Here is a 20,954-nt window from a genome sequence, read left to right on the forward strand (position 1 = left end):
AGAGAGACAGACAGAGAGAGCGAAAGAGACAGAGAGAGACAGACACAGAGAGGGACAGAGAGAGAGAGAGAGAGACAGAGAGAAAAAGAGAAACACAAACACAGAGAGACAGCAAGACAGAGACAGACAGAGAGAAAGGGACAGACAAAGGGAGAGAAAGAGACAGACAGAGGGAGAACAAAGAGAAAGACAGAGAGACAGAGACACAGACACAGGGAGAGAGAGACAGATAGAAAGACAGAGAGACAGAAAGGGAGAGAAACAGAGATAGAGAGAGAGAAACAGACAGAGTGACAGAAAGAGGGAGAGACAGACAGTGAGACGGAGAAAGCCAGACAGACAGAGAGAGAGAGAGAGAGAGAGATGGAGAAAAAGACAAAGAGAAAGAGAGACAGACAGACAGAGACAAAGAGACAGACAGAGAGAGAGAGAGAAAAAGAGACAGACAGTGAGAAACAGAGAGAGAGAGAGAGAGAGACACACAGATAGACAGAGAAAAAGAGAGAGAGCGAGGCAGAGAGAGACTGAGTGACAGAGAGAGAGACACAGAGAGAAAGAAAGAGAGACAGAGAGAAAGAGAGAGAGGAAAAAGAGACAAAGAGAGAGAAAGAGACAAACAGCGAGACAGAGAGAGACAGAGAAACAGAGAGAGACACAGAGACATATTGTTATTGTAATAAGCCTAAAGTAAACACACAGTTACACAATCACTTTAAAGAGCCCGTTGAATATTTACGCGGAGAATCAAGTCACACACTTTAATCTTTTATTTCTTTTTGATCCGACAGATGTCCCACAAGCGCTGGTCTGGAGGAACACACCAAAACATTTTTAAATTAACACAAAGATGACGCAGTTACACTTTTACATATCAGTGGGAAAATGCATAGACAAGCTTCAAAACAATGGGGAAAAAAAACTAAAACTTCGTCTTAATTGTAAAAATAGATTTCTAAGATTTTCAGATGGCCATGATTTGTCCGAAATAAACAGAACACAGGAAATAAAACTTTTTTTTTTTCTCTAAGCTTTCGTCTCGGTGGTGGTTGTCCTCTGAGTTTTGGAAATGCCGTGTTTTGCCGCTGACTCATTTTCTCTTGTCCGGTCGCCTGTCAGTTCAGAGTGATAACAAATCCCACACAATAAACTTTTGCGATTTGTTAATGTTTCCTTAGCCTCCGGTCTTCAACTTGTCCTGCAGATAAACACAAAACAAAAGACAACTGATGTGAGGAAAAAGAACTGGATAATATCTGGAAAAATATCAACTTTTTAATGAATATTTTAATAATAAATTAGGGGAAAACACAGTGACATATACAAACATTGTGCATTAATAAAATAATAATAAAATAAAAAAATATGAAGTGCAGCCTTTGATTTGAAGATTTTAAACTTGATGTATTTTAAAAATGGATTAAAATTTGTGGGACCAGGAACGAGACCTGGACCAGACCAGGACTGAGACCGGGACTGATACCGGGACTGATACCGGGACTGATACCGGGACTAGACCGGGACTTAGACCGGGACTTAGACCGGGACTTAGACCGGGACTTAGACCGGGACTTAGACCTGGACTGAGACTGGACTGAGACCGGACTGAGACCGTGACTGAGACCGTGACTGAGACCGTGACTGAACCCGGACTAAGACCAGACTGACTGAGACCGGACTGAGACCGGGACTGAGACTGGGACTGAGACTGGACCAGACCAGGACTGAGACCGGACTGAGATGACCGGGACTGAGACTTGGGGACCAGACCTGGACCGGGACTGACTTACCGGGACTTAGACCGGGACTTAGACCGGGGACTGAGACCGGACCTGAGACCGGGACTGAGACCGGGACTGAGACCGGGACTGAGACCGGGACTTAGACCTGGACTGAGACCGGGACTGAGACAGGACTGAGACTAGGACCAGACCAGGACTGAGACCAGATCTCAGACCGAGACTGAGACCGTGACTGAGACTGGGACTGAGACCTGGACCAGACCAGGACTGAGATCGGGACTGAGACCGGGACTGAGACCAGGACTGAGACCAGAAGCAGACCAGGACCAGACTAGGACCAGACCGGGACTGAGACCGGGACTGAGACCGGGACTGAGACCGGGACTAGACCGGAGCCAGATCAAAACTGAGACCAGAACTGAGACCCGGACTGAGACCGCAACTGAAACCAGGACCAGACCAGGATCAGATCAGGACTAAGATGAGGACTGAGACCGGGACCAGACTAGGACCAGACCGGGACTGGACCGAGACTGAGACCGGGACTGAAAACGGGACCAGACGAGGACCAGACCGGGAGCAGACCGGAACCAGGACCAAGACTGAGGCCAGGAGTGAGATCAGGACCAGACTAGGACCAGACCAGTACTTAGACCAGGACTTAGACTGCGACTGAGACAAGGACCAGTCCAGGACCAGTCCAGGACCAGACCAGGACTGAGACCAGGACTGAGACCGGGACCAGACCGGGAACAAGACCAAGACTGACATTGGGACTGAAACCGGGACTGAGACTGGGACCAGACAGGTCTGAGATCAGGACTGAGACTGGGTTAGTTCTGACTTAGTCCTGATTCAGTCCTGGTTCAGTCCTGGTTCAGTCCTGGTTCAGTCCTGGTTCAGTCCTGGTTCAGTCCTGGTTCAGTCCTGGTTCAGTCCTGGTTCAGTTCAGTCCTGGTTCAGTCCTGGTTCAGTCCTGGTTCAGTTCAGTCCTGGTTCAGTCCTGGTTCAGTCCTGGTTCAGTCCTGGTTCAGTCCGGCATCGCAGTTTAAGCAACGAAAACTGAAAAAACAAATCAATATCTGTTTTTTCATTTTTGGTTTTGAAGACAAATAATAAAGAAAATAGTTGTTTTTTCATTGTCTTATTTTGGGTTTTATTTTAAAAAAACAAATAAACAAACGATACACGCACTTTAAAGCGCCCGTATCAGGTTATTTTTTGATCTATATTATGTTGTTGTTTCCTCATCAAAAACAAACCTGGAGTCGTGTTTCGCTTCCGACTTAAATCTCACAAGAATCCATTTCGTGTAATATAAAACCTCCAATCACCGAGGCCCAAATTTATTAACCAAAATCTTGAAGAAAAACATGAAATGAAAGAAGAAGACAGAGATGGAGTCTTGAGTAGACTACAGACGAGAGAGCCGGGGAGCGGGGTGAAGGAGCGAAGAGGCAGAGGAGGGACCCGGGGGCAGAGGAGTCCATGTTAGCGATAAGTGCAGCCACAAATCCAAACCCTCCCTGTCAATAACCATTTGAACCGGGCTGTAGCTGCAGCTGCCACCACCGCACGGAAACTGCCCGAGAGCAAAGACCGAGAGAGAGAGAAAGAGAGAGTTCAGGGGAAGGACTTATAAAAGGGGTCCATAAACCAAAGTCAGGGTTAGTCTGTAACTTTTATTTAGACGTTCAAAGGGAGGAGAACAATGGGAGAAGAACAGAAGACAAGATAAATTAAAGGGACAGTCCGGAGTTTTGGACGTAGGGCCTCGTTTCCAAGTGAGTCAGAGTGTTGGAGACGTGTGGACTGAACCAGGACTAAGAACCAGACTAAACCAGGACTAAACCAGGACTAAACCAGGACTAAACTAGGACTAAACCAGGACTAAAATCGAACTAAGGACTCAGGACTGAACCAGGACTAAACCACTGAACCAGGACTAAACCAGGACTAAACCAGGACTAAACCAGGACTAACCAGGACTGAACCAGGACTGAACCAGGACTGAACCAGGACTAAACCAGGACTAAAACAAGGACTAAACCAGGACTAAAACCAGGACTAAACCAAGGACTAAACCAGGACTAAACCAGGAACCAGGACTGAACCAGGACTGAACCAGGATGACTAAACCAGGACTAAACCAGGACTAAACTAGGACTGAAACCAGGACTGAACCAGGACTGAACCAGGACTAAAAATGACTAAACCAGGACTAAACCAGGACTAAACCAGGATTAAACCAGGACTAAACCAGGACTGAACCAAGAGGACTAAACCAGGACTAAACCAGGACTAAAATCGAACTAAATCAAGACTGAACAGGACTAAACCATGAGGACTGAACCAGGACTAAACCAGGACTAAACCAGGACTGAACCAGGATTAAACCAGGACTGAACCAGGACTAAACCAGGACTAAACCAGGACTAAACAAGGACTGAGCCAGGACTGAACCAGGACTAAACTAGGACTAAAATCGAACTAAATCAGGACTAAACCAGGACTGAACCAGGACTAAATGTGACTAAAACAGAACTAAACCAGGACTAAACCAAGACTAAAACAGGACTAAAACAGGACTAAACCAGGACTGAACCAGGACTAAACCAGGACTAAACCAGGACTAAAACAGGACTAAACCAGGACTAAAAATCAGGACTAAACCAGGACTAAACCAGGACTAAAATCGAACTAAACCAGGACTAAAATCGAACTAAACCAGGACTAAACCAGGACTAAAACAGAACTAAATCAGGACTAAACCAGGACTAAAACCAGGACTAAACCAGGACTAAACCAGGACTAAAACAGAACTAAATCAGGACTAAACCAGGACTAAACCAGGACTAAAATCGAACTAAATCAGGACTAAACCCAGGACTAAACCAGGACTAAAATCGAACTAAACCAGGACTAAACCAGGACTAAACAGGACTAAACCAGGACTCGAACTAAATCAGGACTAAACCAGGACTAAAACATGACTAAAACAGAACTAAACCAGGACTAAAACATGACTAAAACATGACTAAACCAGGACTAAACCAGGACTGAACCAGGCCTGAGTGTCGGGACGCGTAGACCGTCGTGTGACCGCAGGAGAAAGAACCGGTACAGATGATGACGATGTCGCAAATCACATTCACATCGACTGTGTGGCGTAATAATAGATTTGCTTCGGGTGTTTTTCGTGGCAGGCCGGTGTCATGCGCTAGTCTAGCACCAGCGACCTCTGCAAATACAAGGACCGGACGCAATATTTTAATGAAACGAGGTCCTATGTCCAAAATTCCGGACTGTCCCCTTAATTAAAATGTGGAAATGGGAACACAGGCAGTTAGTAGTTATTTCGTAGATACAATGGAAAGAGAATTGGCGAAGTGGCAAGATAAAACTTCCGTTGTCGATCGAGGATATAAAGGTGTAACTTTAGTCGACTGGCATTACTTGGCCAAGAAAATTCTGCAGTATGGCATTACACAGTAACATACTAGTATCCTCCATGGACTACTACGAGTCAGATTAGGTTCATTAGGTCTACGTGAAATACTACAAATGAAAATGTAGTTCTTCCGTAGACAGACAGAAAGAGTAAAAGGCACAAATATAACACAATTTTAAAAGTATCAAAACATTTTAAAGTCTTCCTGGCAACAAAAATCGACTCTTACGCTCTTAAAATGAAAGCTTAATGCAGAGTGGTGACTGCACTTTGGGTTTTCTGTGACATGTCATTCACTTCTCCGACATCATACAACGGCAAAAGCACAAACTGAAGAACGGAGATGGAAGGATCAGTCTGAAAAATGAAGTAATGGAAACAAAAACAAAAAAATCGGAAAATGGGAACACATGCAGTTAGTAAAATAGTTCGAAGTTCCAATCTTGGGAGGCATGTTTGGTTACGGGAAATTGGCTAAAACTACTGTTGTTGATCTAGAACAGACACGTCAAACTCAGGCCCAGGGACCAAATTTGGCCCGTGAGATCATCACAATATGTACAAACACTGCTAACACTGAACATGTACCAGTCAATCATAACCATGTGCAATTATTTTTAAGTCAATTATTTTTAAGCTATTATTATTATTATTCTGTGTTACCTTTGAAATTGTGCGTTGCAACACTGGAATTTCCCCACTGTGGGACTAATAAAGGCATATCTTATCTTATCTTATTAGAGCTGCCCGCTGGCTACAGATAGACTATAAAGCAGGAGTGTCCAACCTTTTTCCTCAAAACAAAAATGCCAGAGAGCTACTAGTTTTAGGGACCACAAAAAATCTGACAATTATAAGAAAGAGAGAAAGCCTTTGGGTACAGTTAGATGCCTGCAAAACATAAACCACTGTCCATTTATTAGTGGTTGGGCTTCAAAATTATAGATTTACAATGTAATAGGGACATAATTAACCACATTTTTGTTATTCAGAACAATGGTATAATTCCGAAATCCCTCAGCGAGCTGCTTGGAAGGGGGTGGAGAGCTCCTGGTAGTTCCCGACCTACAGGTTGGAGACTCCTGCTATAGAGACATTATTTATTTAAAATGTTGTTATTATTTTAAATTTTGCTTGATTCAGTGTTTAACTCTTTCACCCCTGGACGCCGACTAGGAACAACCCATACATATGTTACTAGGGCTACACCCATAGAGCATAACTGCATAAAAGAAAACAGACTTCAACGAGTGATTTCAGGGCAATTTTGGTTCATAATCGAGTATAAAGCTCAGATAGTTTGTTGGGATATCGCAGGACTCCACACAGACGCATCAGCGGCATCTCACCTTCTCCCCGAAAGTCCGTCGCTATCGCTGTTTTCCACTTTATAATCAACTTCAACATCATCACTTTGAAATCTATAAAAGTCACTTTCTCTAAACTTATCCATAAAATACATCCGCTCCTCATTATTTCTAAAACTGTGCGCCGCAGCGATCTTTCGTGTTGTGTTTTTTCCAGAAGCTACAATCGTCACTACTTCGATTAACTTCGGAAAAAAAATCGTCGAAAACATATCCTTGAATCCTATTGGTCAGTCTAGTGTGGGTTGTAGTGGCCCCGACCTATCACAGTCTCTGTTTAAATGTGAAAAACTGAGCCATTTCTAAAGGTCGTCAAATCACGTCTTTAGTGATACGGCGGAGGTGTCAAAAGTCGTCATTAAGGAAACAGGGGGGTCGTCAGATGTCGTCTTCATGGGGGAAAGAGTTAAGGCAAAACTATTATTAAACTTTTATTTTAATAAGAAAAGGTTTAACATTACATATCTCCACAGAAGAGAAAACATGCAGATGTTATTGAAATTTGTTTTAGTTTGGCCCACGACTTGGCCCATGACACCCCGATCTAGGAAATAACAAAAGTAAATAAATAACTACTATGATTACTACTACTACTTATGCAAAATTGACTCTTCAGAGCTTAAAGCCGTGTTATAATGTTGTCACCTCCTCAAAAACAGACCTGGAGTTGTGTTTTGTTTCATCCACACATGTTGGAGTAATCCTTTATTCTGTCTGTCTGCATCTCAAAAACTCAAAATGCTCTGTTCCACCTTGTGATGTCATGTGGTGGTAGTTTTCAAGTTAACAGCTACAACTTTTACCTTTTGTTCAGAGAGTTTGGCAAGTGCAGATGTATGGAGTTTAAAAACACAGTGGAGCCCTAAGAGTGTTTTCAGTTTGAGAGAAAACCTTTAAGGACTGAGACCGGGACCAGGACCAGGACCAAGACTAAGACTGGGACTGAGACTGGGAGTGACACCGGGACCAGACTAGGACCAGACCAGGACTGAGACCAGGACCGAGACCAGGACCGAGACCAGGACCGAGACCAGGACCGAGACTGAGACCGGGACAGGACCAGGACAAGGACCAAGACTGAGACTGGGACTAGACTGGGACCGAGACTGGGACTAGACTAGGACCAGACCAGGAGTGAGACCGGGAGTGACACCGGGACTGAGAACAGGACCAAACCGGGACTGAGACCGGGACCAGACTAGGACCAGACCAGGACTGAGAACAGGACTGAGTCCAGGACTGAGACCAGGACTGAGACCAGGACCAGACCAGGACCAGGACCGAGACTGAGACCAGGACTGAGACCAGGACTGAGACCGGGACTGAGACCGGGACCAGACCAGGACTGAGACCAGGACTGACACCAGGACCAGACCAGAACTGAGACCAGGACTGAGACCAGGACTGACACCAGGACTAGACCAGGACTGAGACTGAGACCGGGACCAGACCAGGACCGAGACTGGGACCGGACCGGGACCAGGACCAAGACTGAGAATGTGACTGAGGCTGGGACTAATCTAGGACCAGACCGGGACTGAGACTGGGACTGAGACTGAGACTTGGACTGAGACCGAGACTAAGACTGGGACTGAGACTGGGACTGAGACTGGGACTCGACTAGGACCAGACCAGGAGTGAGACCGGGACTGAGACTGGGACTGACATCGGGACCGGATAAAGGCCAAAACAAAACTCCATCTACGTTTGCGGGGAACAACATTATAAAAAAAAGCTCAGAAAACATCTTAACATGGGCCTTTAAACGTTTCAAAAATACATTCACGTTTCTAACTCTTCCCGGCAACCGAAATTGGACCCAAATGCACTTAAAACGAATGCTTTTTGTGACATGTCATTGATTCCTCTAACATAATACGGCTGCAAAAGCACAAACACAGACATACCCGAGTCTGTGCAAGGGGGGGAAGAATGGAGATGGAAGGGCCAGTCTAAAAAATGAAGTGACGGAGAAAAAGAAGAAGAAGATAGGGAGCAGGGAGCGGTCATGCATTAAGAATACCAAATGAGAAGAGGAGCGATGGGTCCCCATGATAAACTCCTATTCAAAAGGGACACATAGACTTTATCTACCGCTCTATAGCCACTGCATCCTCACGGTTTTCCTATCTGGACCTGTTAAGTACCGAATCTGGAGGGATAAATAAAGGGATAGCGGTGGAAAAGGCAGCGAAACGAAGGAGGGGCTGGGTAGCTAAGAGAGCGAAAAGCCTGTCTAAATGTTATCGCCCATCGCCGAGAGATAAGGCACGCTAATTATCGGTGACAAAAGCGGGGATGACAACGCCTCTGATCAGGTTTGCCCTATAGTTGAAAGGTCAATATTGTAAAAGTGAAGATTTGTCCGCTTTATCCCGGGTGAAGATGGAAAGGTGGACAATCCTATCTGATCTTTCTGATGTGGCAGATTTGAAAGCGAAAGGTGAAACGATTTGATGGTCTTGGAAAGATCTCGCCCGGCTTTGATTTTCAAGGCTTGGCGGGAAATATATATATATATATGGGGCGGGTTCGGATGACGCCCCCTTGAGGTCAAAGTCGTGTCCTTTTGACTTTTGGGGACCTCGGCGCTTCCTGAAAATGTCTGATAAAACTGTGTAAACATCCCGGTCTAGAATCGTTATCAGCGCCCGTCCGTTCTCCCTCCTCCGTTATGTTGCTGGTAAATCTATTTATAAAATCACCCTCTGTTGTTTAAAGCTGCACTGTGCAACTTTTCTGGTGGACGGTTCCGCTACCTGCTCATCACCATGGAGATGTTATTGCATATTCATGTTGCATTTATTAATTACGGGTGTTTCTATTGCTCAAAAATACAATAATTTCCACAGATCTGGATTGTAATGTAGCGTAGTGCTGTAACCTGCTTGTCTCTCTGGTTTAATTTATACTGTGGAACATTCTAGCAGAACAGCGATAACATTTCCATGGAGACAAGCAGGTGGCAGACCCTCCATGAGAAATGTTACTCAGTGCACCTTTAAATAAAGAGTGTTTATATTATCATTATGGTATCAGAATCAGTATTGAATCTATTTCTTAGTAACGAAATCGAGTTTGAAAATGTAACATTGTGATCTTGTGTTTTTAACAAACTAAAATTATTTTTGTTTATGTTTTATTGAGACCACATATTATGCAAAATGTACTGTATTTTTCGGAGTATAAGTCGCACCAGCCAAAAAATGTGTAATGAAGAAGAAAAAAACATATATAAGTCACACCGGACTATAGGTCAGGCTTTTTGGGGGAAATGTATTTCATAATATCAGAGACCAAGAACCAACATTTCATCTTAAAAACCAAGTTCTAGTAAAAACAATAGAACAGAGAACAACAGACTGTTAATATCACATATGAACAGTTCTTCAGATAAACTATAACATAAACAACAGAACAGAACAAGTTTAACAAACTCTCCATCTCACTCCAAATCACTAAATCCATTCAATCCTTCATCCTCGGTGTCACTTCTGAGCAACTCCGCCACCTCCGGAGGTAAACAGAGCGCCGCTTCCTCTTCTGTGTAGCTGTCGTCAGACTCAGCATCAGTTCCAGTTATAATTATTCTGGTGTTTCTGAATCCCGACAGGATGGTTTTGTTTGTCACTGAAGTCCAGGCTTTGTCCATCCATTTAATGACTTCCCGGAAAGTTGCATCGTGCACAAGTTTCTCGCACATTCCAAACTCACTCCAAACTTTCTTTCTGCTACTCGATGACTGTTTTTAGCTGCATATTTGAGTACTTGCAGCAGGACAGAGGCTCTTTCTGCAGGAGACATGTGCAGTAGAGTGAAGTGACAGTGGTGCAGGAGTAACAGGAGCAGCAGATACTGACACACAAGACTAGAGACTCATGGCTGTAAGTGTGAAAAATGTTATATATAAGTTGCAGGAAACACCCAAACTGTGAAAAAGTGCGACTTATAATCTGAAAAATACCACTTAAACACATTATTCTGTTGTCCCCTCGTTCAAAAAAACCCCCAAAACAAAACATACCTGAAGTTGTATTTTGTTCGTTTTGCGCTAGTTTCATGAATCTATTAATCCAAAGCTGTTTTTTGTTTTTCTGGGCAATCAAAAATGTTCAATTCACATTTTACCCATTTTGTTGCATCATAGGTAAAACTCCTGCACAGTTTTGAAAAACATAAACCATCACCAGACTCATTCTACGATCAAACTGTATTCACAATAAGCATAGCATTCATGGAGATAGGGCCTTCGTTTGTTTACTTTCTGATTGTTCTAAACCCAAATTTTTTTCTCATGTATTTGAGTAAATGTTGCCTTGCTCCAGTACAGACACATTTCACTCCCATCTCCACGACCTCCATGATCTTGTTGCTAGGATGGGTCAGAACTACCGTAGCTGAAGGATTTCACCTATCGAGCATGTTCTGGGCTTGAGGTCAAAATAGGTCCAGTGTGTACCGTCTGCATCTAATGAGAACGCCTTTTGTCCGATAATCAGGAAGTGGACTCTCTCGCGACGATTTTTATTGCGATATTTTGTGGAGGGTAACAAAATGGTTCATCTGCTACTTTTTCCTCTTAAAACGCCTTGACAAGACTTAATCCAAACAACTAAGACTTAAAAGTGCTTATTTCTTCATGTCGTCTACACTGAAATGGAGCAAAGGATCATGGTCTATGTAGTTCACTCTGTCTTTTTTTTATCTATTGCTGCAACATTACTCTTAATTTAAACCAAGACACTTGTAATTCGATATATTGTGATGGTCCACGATATTATTGTGAGAACTTTGACGATACGATATCACGATATTTCAGTTATTGTGACATCCCTATTTCAAATCAATTCCATACGGTTCAATAAATATAATATATATTATAGTATAATATAATAAAGGCTAAATCATGGCTGTTATATTAAAAGTCTTTGTTAAACCAATTCTTGTGCAAAGTTAATATGAAACACAAACATTTTAATCATCAAAAATGTGAATATGTTACATGAGTTTCTTTTCTCTAAACAAGCAACAAAACTGTAGCCATATAACAAAATAATTATACCAAATATTATTGATATAATTATTGGTATAATATTATACTGTTTTGTTTATACTTAGAAATGTCAAATTGAATGCACATTAGTAGATTTCATGTTACAAATTATGCCGTTGCCAGTTTTTTTTCCACCAAGTTCTACAGGTTTTGGGAATTTTCATAATAGTCTGGTCCCAAGTAGTAAATTTCATGTCGACATTGAAGTAAATAAACTATTTTTGTGAAAATTTTGGTACATTTCTTGACTCATACGTTGCTTTTTCGACATTTCTGCACACCCCTACCTTCTACCTTTAAAACGAAATAGTTTTGTTTTCCAAGACTGTAAACATCATGCACCGCGCCTTTAAAAACCACAAGAATGCATAATATGTTTTTTGAGCCTTATCATGCGAAACAGTCTCTTTTTCAGCTAATGACTTTAAAAAGCGAGTCTTAAACAGATAAGCCCAGATGAACAGGAGCTCTGCGGTTGCCGGGGGCGATAAACACAAGCGGATTACCATAGCGACTTGCTCCTAAACAATTTACGCTATTACGCTCGGGCAGAAGAAGAGGCTACAGGTAGCACTTTTTAATGCATGCACGCTCTTAGTGTTTCGACAATGAATAAAACATCTGGTAATTTACATGATGTATAGCTAAGAATATGCCTGCATCTTCCACTTTGATCTAATACCCAAGAGACGAAGGGACAGACTGGAAACATTTCTGGTTTAAAATGTAAAAAAAATAAACGGTAAATAATACAAATGCGTTTTAAAATCTAATAGAAAAGCTCTATGCATGGAAATGGGGGCAGAGTGTTCGGAAAGTGCCAGGTAAGAGATCGGAAAATCAAGTTAATGTAAAAACGAGTGGAATTATTATTAGTGAAGAAAAAAAGATGGAAAAAAAGCACTTAAGAGTTGGTTTCTACACGAAAGGCCAGTGTGGGGAGTAACAGATTACATGTACCGGAGTTATGTAATCAGAGTACAAATTATGAGTAACTGTATTCAGTTACAGTTACTGTTTCAGTGAGTGGTAATTGGATTACAGTTACTTTGTTGAAGAAATATTACACAGTGGTATTTTCCTGTTTTCACATTTTGGGGCTATATCCCTCTTTTTTTTTTTTTTTTTTTTTTTTCTGTTAAACCACTAAACCATCTGAAACCAGTCTAAACCAGTCTAAACCAGGTCTAAACCAGAACCAGGTCTAAACCAGTCTAAACCAGGTCTAAACCAGTCTAAACCAGGTCTAAAACCAGGTCTAAACCAGGTCTAAAACCAGGTCTAAACCAGGTCTAAACCAGGTCTAAAACCAGGACTAAACCAGGTCTAAACCAGGTCTAAACCAAAACCAGGATCTAAAAACCAGGACTAAACCAGGTCTTAAACCAGGTCTAAAACCAGGTCTAAACAGGTCTAAAACCAGGTCTAAACCAGGTCTAAACCAGGTCTAAACCAGGTCTAAACCAGGTCTAAAAACAGGTCTAAAAAACAGGTCTAAACCAGGATCTAAAACCAGGTCTAAAACAACCAGGTCTAAAACCAGGTCTAAAACCAGGTCTAAACCAGGTCTAAACCAGGTCTAAAACCCAGGTCTAAAACCAGGTCTAAAACCAGGTCTAAACCAGGGTCTAAAACAGGTCTAAAACAGGTCTAAAACCAGGTCTAAAACCAGGTCTAAAACTAAAACAGGTCTAAACCAGGATCTAAAACCAGGTCTAAAACCAGGTCTAAACCAGGTCTAAAACCAGGTCTAAACCAGGTCTAAAACCAGGTCTAAAAACCAGGTCTAAAACCAGGATTTAACAGGACTAAATCATGCTGCGTGGACCATGTTTCCTCCTTTTCTATCAATAATATTTTTAATTTGGTTCAGTAAAGTCTGGACTTTTTATTTTCTTTTATCAGACAAAACTTCTCATGTGAAGATTTCCTCGTCTTTGCTTCTCTACAGCAAATCAAGTAATCCAAAATATTCAGATTACGTTACTCACTTTAAGTAATTTAATGGATTCTGTTACAAACTACATTTTGGTGTATGTAATCTGTAATCTGTAGGGGAATACATGTTAAAAGTCACCTCCCAAACACTGCTAAAGGCCGATGGTTTTCAACTGGACGTGGATACTTCCTGGTCCTTATTGCATTAAAATAGAGACGGAGAGACAGAAAAGCTACGCATCGGAAAATATTATGGAAATGGAGCATATTTTTAAAACCGGACACTTAAAGGCAGCAATTTTCAGGCGCCATTGGACAAGTGAAATTGTATTGTCCCGTCTCGCAGCGAGGTCCTGGTGCATGTAAATGAACATAAGAGTGTGTGTGACTGTAATGGGAGAGTATAACTGTAATTCATGTGGACATTTACAAAGAGAATGGCTGTTCCACTGGACACAGCTGATCTAATATTCACAGAGATACTAAAACATATTTCTGCAGAAGGGAAGGATGTTCTTAAAGTGTTCACTGTACTTGCTTAAACTTTTTGTCCTTTAAGTGGGTAAAGAATAGGAGCATATAAGTAAATTTGACATTGTTCTTTAAAGGGATGGGCATTTGATTAAATTTTCTTAATCAATCGTCGTTTTTTTATATTAAAATTATCATCATTATTATTACTATTACTAATCTGCACAAATAAACTCAACTTTACAACATATAAACCATAATCACTATAGAGCCACATCAGCCCGATTGACATTATAATGTGTTTAATGCAGCTTTGACACATTTGTTTACGTTCTACAGAAACTTAAAACCACATGATTCATTTGCATAAACTATAAGCACTGAAAAAAACGCAGCTATTTCCTTGTGCGCTGATGTGGTTCAGCCTCTGTCAGACTAAAGGACACGACTCAGTGGAATATGAGTGTTCTCTGTGTGACAGAGCGATGTTGATGTTGATGATGATGATGGTGAGTCTGTGTGTGTGTGTGTCGTGTTGGAGATGGTTCATGTTTTCAGAGATCAGACATGTGCAGGTTTAGTGCAGCTCTTTATTTAACATCATTTAATTCACTTTATTTATGGTCACTTTATTTATTCTGGCTACTGTTCTGATGAAAAGACTGAAAAGTGTTTGTTTTATGGACGCATGTGACTCAACTTTATGTTGCAGTAACAGTGATAGTGCGTTTACATGCACCATCACGAAACTGGGATACTCAAAAAACCCGATCATACCCGGGACACTGATGTGCTGTAAACACACTCACTGAGGAGCCAGAGCCCAAACATGGAACTGTGAGGCCACAACTCCAGTGTTTGTGCTGTCAGACAATAGACTATATACAAGAAGTGGACTAAGGCTACGTTCAGACTCAATTCAACACTCAATTCCGATTTTTTTGTGAAATACGATGTTTTTGTGAGGTCGTTCACATTTCCAGTTAAATGTGACTTGTATCTGACTCCAGTGTGAACATTAAACGGCCCAAAAGTGTCCCGCATGAGCATTGGAGACACGATGACGTCAACCGCAGCGAGCGTCTCTGTGTTTACGGAAGTTGTCCAAACATGGACGCGAGCATTGAGCACCTGGAGATTTTAAAGTTCCTCTTGTACCGGAGCCAGAACATGAACAACTTACTTGTTTTAAGGAGGAGATTGAGAAGGAGAAGGACAAAGTTTTTGGCCGTGGTGTTTTGTGGGGCAGCGGCAGCGACGTCCGTTGAAAGGAACGTGTGGATGTGGAGACGTAGCCAAGAGTGGTGAGTGGTGATGTGCTTCTCTTCAGTGACACAGAGTTCATTAAAAATTTTCACCTACTTCAGCGCAGAATAGTGACGTTTGTGGCTTGTTGATAACGTGTAGGTGGATGAATGCACTTTGGCCGTTCACACTGAAGTCGCATGTCAAAAGATCAGATATGTATCGGTTTCAGGAGCACATATCCAAGTGTCCTGGGTCGCATTTGAAAAAAATCGGATCTGTGTCGTTCAGACTGTCATTAAAAGATCAGATACAGGTCACATAGAGGCCAAAAAAAATCAGATTTGGGTCACTTCAGGCTGCAGTCTGAACGCAGCCTTAATCACTGCGACGTCACCCACAGCGCTGCTCAAATAAGGCTTGTGATGCTCACGGTTTTAGTGGGTTAATATGAACGTTTTAAGACCAAAACGACGAGGCTCAGTGCGGCAGGTACAGAGAGAGAGAGAGAGAGACGACAAGATCCTAATGTAAGTCAGTTGGAGCCAGGGTCAGAAGGAGCCGGAAGAGCCTCCTGCTGCACTTCCTATTTGGCATGCAGCTGTTAGTGCGTTAGTTATGTCCAGGCATGTATATAAATCTATGTATCAGTCGCAGCCTCATCTCCTTATGCTACACTACGCAACCTACTTTCAGTTTATCGATTCAAAATGAACTTCTTGATGATCAATTATCGTTTAGTCGTCTAATCATGCCCATCCTTATTTCTTAAGAGAATTAAAGGTGGTCTACGTAACTTTTCTAGTGAGGGTCTGCCGCCTTGCATTTAGTCATTTATAGACGTTTTTAATGCTGAAAAACGCTTAAAACATGCAATCTTGCAGTGAGGAAGATTGCCTCTCCACAGATCTGACCTGTAACTTGGTCTAGTGACATCGCCTGCTTATCTTCCTTCGAGACAGATAAGTACAATGCCATTATCTGAAACATTCTAGGCAAAGCGATAACATCTCCAGGCAGCAGACCCTCCACCAGAAACGTTACACTGAGAATCTTTAAAATAAATATCGATGGCCAAATGTTACTTCAGAATCTTTGCACTAGTCTGATAAATATGTGGAATACAATTACAGCAGTTGAAAACAAGACTCTTTTAACCATTTTCTTGTGTAGTTTATTTGTTATTCCTTTGCCTGCCCTGAGAGGCGAATCCTGTTACGATATCGGGCTATACAAAACTAAAATTAATTGAAATTGGATCGAGTACAAGATTGCACAAAGGCCAAACGCCTACAGTTTTTGGTGTAATTTAAGAAAAGCCCATTTACCAACTTTAGGAAAATAATGTTGGTGAGATTGAAGTGTAATAGTCTTATATTAACAGCAGTGTGAGGAGTGTGTGAAAAGTGACAACAAAGTTCCAGAGTGATTAAGTGCTTTCTTCTTTCTAATTTACACAGTTTACGCTCACATGCGAAGAATCCATTAAGCTCACATAGATGCGAAAACATCTATATGCAAATCAAATCAGGGCAAATACAGCAGAAGAAGAAAATCACTGTAGGAATAAATTATGTGCAAATGATCTAAAAACAAAATGGCTAATTTCGCCTCTGGGTACGACCAGTGTTGGGAGTAACAGATCACATGTACCGGAGTTACATAATAAGAGTATAAATAATAACTGATATTAACTGTATTCAGTTACAGTTACTGTTTTAATGAATGGTAATTAAATTACAGTTACTTTGTTGAAGTAAATGGATTACACGGCGGTATTTTCCTGTTTTCACATTTTGGGCAATATATATATATATTATATATATATATATATATAAACCAGATCTAAACCAGGTCTAAACCTGGATAAACCAGGTCTAAACCAGGTAAACCAGGTCTAAACCAGGTCTAAATCAGGGCTAAACCAGGACTAAACCAGACTAAAACCAGGACTAAACCAGGTCTAAACCAGGTCAAACCAGGTCTAAACCAGGTCTAAACCTGGACTAAAACCAGGTCTAAAACCAGGTCTAAACCAGGTCTAAAACCAGGTCTAAAACCAGGTCTAAAACCAGGTCTAAACCAGGTCTAAACCAGGACTAAACTAGGACTAAAACCAGGTCCAAACCAGTCTAAACCAGGACTAAAACCAGGACTAAACCAGGTCTAAACCAGGCTACTAAACCAGGACTAAACCTGGACTAAACCAGGTCTGTAACCAGGTCTAAACCAGGACTAAAACCAGGTCCAAACCAGGTCTAAAACCAGGTCTAAATCAGGGCTAAACCAGGACTAAACCAGATCTAAACCAGGACTAAAACCAGGACTAAACCAGGTCTAAACCAGGACTAAACCAGGTCTAAACCTGGACTAAAACCAGGTCTGTAACCAGGACTAAACTAGGACTAAAACCAGGTCCAAACCAGGTCTAAAACTAGGTCTAAATCAGGGCTAAACCAGGACTAAACCAGGACTAAACCAGGTCTAAACCAGGATTAAAACCAGGTCTAAACCAGGTCTAAACCAGGTCTAAACCTGGACTAAAACCAGGTCTGTAACCAGGACTAAACTAGGACTAAAACCAGGTCCAAACCAGGTCTAAAACCAGGTCTAAATCAGGGCTAAACCAGGACTAAACCAGGACTAAACCAGGTCTAAACCAGGTCTAAACCAGGTCTAAACCAGATCTAAACCAGGCCTGAACCAGATCTAAACCAGGACTAAACCAAGACTAAACCAGGACTAAATCAGGACTAAACCAGGACTAAAGTAGGACTAAAATGAGGTCTAAACCAGGTCTAAAACAAGACTAAAACAGGATTTAACAGGACTAAAGCTGCATGTACCGTGTCTCCAATCAATAATATTTTTAATTTGGTTCAGTAAAGTCTGGGCTTTTTATTTTCTTTTATCAGACAAAACTTCTTAAGTGAAGATTTCCTCGTCTTTGTAATCCAAAGTATTCAGATTACATTACTCACTTTAAGTAATTTAATGGATTACGTTACAAACTACATTTCGGGGCATGTAATCTGTAATCTGTAATCTGTAATCTGTAATCTGTAGGGGAATACATTTTAAAAGCACGACAGATACGCACCAGCTTCGCTTTGTTGACACACTGCAGGTAGAGGGCGGCGATGTTGGAGCAATTCAAGGTTTTCCCGGAGTTTTCCCTGTAGCACGCGAGGATCTGCTGCTGTAGGTCAGCGCAAACGGGCGACGCCTCGAACCGCCTGGAGAAGAAGAAAAAAAACGAGGGATTAACATGAGCAAATACACCTCAAAAAAAAGGGGGTAAAGAGAGGGAACATGAAGAAAAAAAGATGGACAGATCTGTTCGAAGAGCTGAAAACGTTCCGATGCAGATGGACGGGAGAGAAAATACGAAGCACTTTGTTTATTTTAGGAGAGCGAATCCAAACTGGACGCTTTCCTGTTTTGATCCCACTCCCGAACAACTTAACAAGCAGCAGGTGATTTTTGCAGCGGCCCGGTAAAAAGCTTTCAGCTGGAAATAAACAAATAAATAAATAAATAAATCTCCAAACATGAAGATCACATGTTTGAAGCGAAATATACAAAACTGACCGAGTAAACATTTATAACAGAACCTGGATTGAAACACATGCTGGGACACGGACGGCATAAACAGCTTTGACTTTTAGAATTTCATAATCTCGTGTACAAATTATTACTTATTTAATTTTATTTTACTTTCTGATTTATGTTATAATGTCGTTTTCTCGTCACAAACAGACCTGGAGTTGTGTTTTGTTTCATTCACACGTGTTTAACACAAAAATCCTGGGTTCTGTATTCAAGATTTCAAACAGAAAACATTCTCTTCCACCTTGTGATGTCATGTGGTGATACAGGAAGTGCTCCACTGTGTTTTTAAAGTCCATTCACCTTCACTAGAATCATCTGGATAATGCAGCCCTGGAATCAGTGTTGGGAGAAACGCATTATAATACTAGATAATAATAAAAATACTAGATTCCAAGTTCTAGTCCAAGATTAGTCCCGGTTTGGTCCTGTTTAGTCCTGGTTTAGTTCTGGTTTAGTCCTGGTTTAGACATGGTTTAGTCCTGGTTTAGACATGGTTTAGTCCTGGTTTAGTCCTGGTTCAGTCCTGGTTTAGTCCTGGTTTAGTTCAGTCAGTTAGTCCTGGTTCAGTCCTGGTTTAGTCCTGGTTCAGTCCTGGTTTAGTCCTTGTTCAGTTCTGGTTCAGTCCTGGTTTAGTCCTGGTTTTGTCCAGTTCAGTCCTGGGTGGTTCAGTCCTGTTGTCCTGTTCAGTCCTGTTTTTAGTCCTGGTTCCTGGTTCCTGGTTTAGTCCTGGTTTAGTCCTGTTCAGTTCAGTCCTGTTTAGTCCTGGTTTAGTCAGTCCTGGTTTAGTCCTTGTTCAGTTCTGGTTCAGTCCTGGTTTAGTCCTGGTTTTGTCCAGGTTCAGTCCTGGTTTAGTCCTGGTTTTGTCTAGGTTCAGTCCTGGTTTAGTCCAGGTTCAGTCCTGGTTTAGTCCTGGTTCAGTCCTGGTTCAGTCCTGGTTTAGTCCTGGTTCAGTCCTGGTTCAGTCCTGGTTCAGTCCTGGTTTAGTCCTGGTTTCAGTCCTGTTTAGTCCTGGTTTAGTCCTGGTTCAGTTCTGGTTTAGTCCTGGTTAGTCCTGTTTAGTCCTGGTTTCAGTCCTGTTTTAGTCCTCAGTCCAGTTTAGTCCTGGTTTAGTCCTGGTTCAGTCCTGGTTTAGTCCTGGTTCAGTCCTGGTTTAGTTCCTGTTTAGTCCTTGTTCAGTTCTGGTTTAGTCCTGGTTCAGTCCTGGTTTTCAGTCCTGGTTCAGTCCTGGTTTAGTCCTGGTTTAGTCCTGGTTTAGTCCTGGTTTAGTCTATATAAGGCCATATACAGTTCAGCATCTTCGCAGTTATTTTGATGAGAGTAACTTAAAAGTGCTGCAATAGTCGTGTAATGTTTTACATTTTAAATACAGTAATATTATAATGTAACAAATTACTTTGAAATGTCAGTAATAAGTCATAAATAAATAACACATTACAGTTTTAAAGTAACTTGTGCCTGGAATTGACACTTTCTATAGAACTTACGGAGGTATTGGGGGGATATTTATAAATCAAATATTAATCATTTTTTTCTACTCCAAAAGAAGGTTATTAGGATTATTAATCATGTGAATTACTATGCACCAACAAATCCTCTTTTTATTAAGCTAAAAGTACTTAAATTTTTAGATTTTGTTGACCTGATTACAGCAATAGTGATGTACAAAACTTATAATCATCTGCTTTCTCTTTGTTTACAGAAATTATTTGAGCAGAGACAGAGTCAATTTAACCTTAGAGGAACAGGTACCTTAAAAAAAATAAAAATAATAAAGATATTAACTAAGAAAAAAGTGACTGTATTTCTGTTAAAGGGTTAGTATATGGAATAATCAGAGTAATGATTTATTTTTTTTTTTTTTAAGTTTAATACTGAAGAAGCCTTTAAAAAATTGTATAAAGTGTTATGTTCTGAAAGGTATTGAGCTCTGGAATGAATGAATTATGTGTTAAATTTTGTTTGTTTTAATTTATATTTTGTCTCTTATGTATACAGTAAGTCGAAAGTAAAATTGTAAATGTAAATTTGCTGTTCATACGCTGATTTTTTTCTTGGAATTCTGTCATTTTTTTTATAGG

At 41.3% G+C, this 20,954-nt stretch overlaps 1 protein-coding gene across 2 annotated transcripts in view; it reads right to left on the minus strand.

Annotated features, from left to right (window-relative positions):
- Window positions 1-724: 724 nt before the first annotated feature.
- The window catches only part of chchd3a (coiled-coil-helix-coiled-coil-helix domain containing 3a), a 305,052-nt gene continuing 284,822 nt past the window's right edge, over window positions 725-20,954 (minus strand). For both annotated transcript variants that reach the window (XM_020940968.2, XM_020940967.2), the window contains exons 8-9: window positions 18,365-18,500; window positions 725-1,195 (exon numbers count right to left, since the gene is read on the minus strand). In XM_020940968.2, coding sequence (XP_020796627.2) covers window positions 1,172-1,195; window positions 18,365-18,500 — 160 coding nt within the window. In that variant the 3' untranslated portion in view covers window positions 725-1,171. The remainder of the gene's footprint in view (window positions 1,196-18,364; window positions 18,501-20,954) is intronic.

Source organism: Boleophthalmus pectinirostris, unplaced genomic scaffold, assembly GCF_026225935.1.
Source record: "Boleophthalmus pectinirostris isolate CB_2022bp ecotype Guang Dong unplaced genomic scaffold, ASM2622593v1 HiC_scaffold_18, whole genome shotgun sequence".
Classification (NCBI taxonomy): domain Eukaryota; kingdom Metazoa; phylum Chordata; class Actinopteri; order Gobiiformes; family Gobiidae; genus Boleophthalmus; species Boleophthalmus pectinirostris.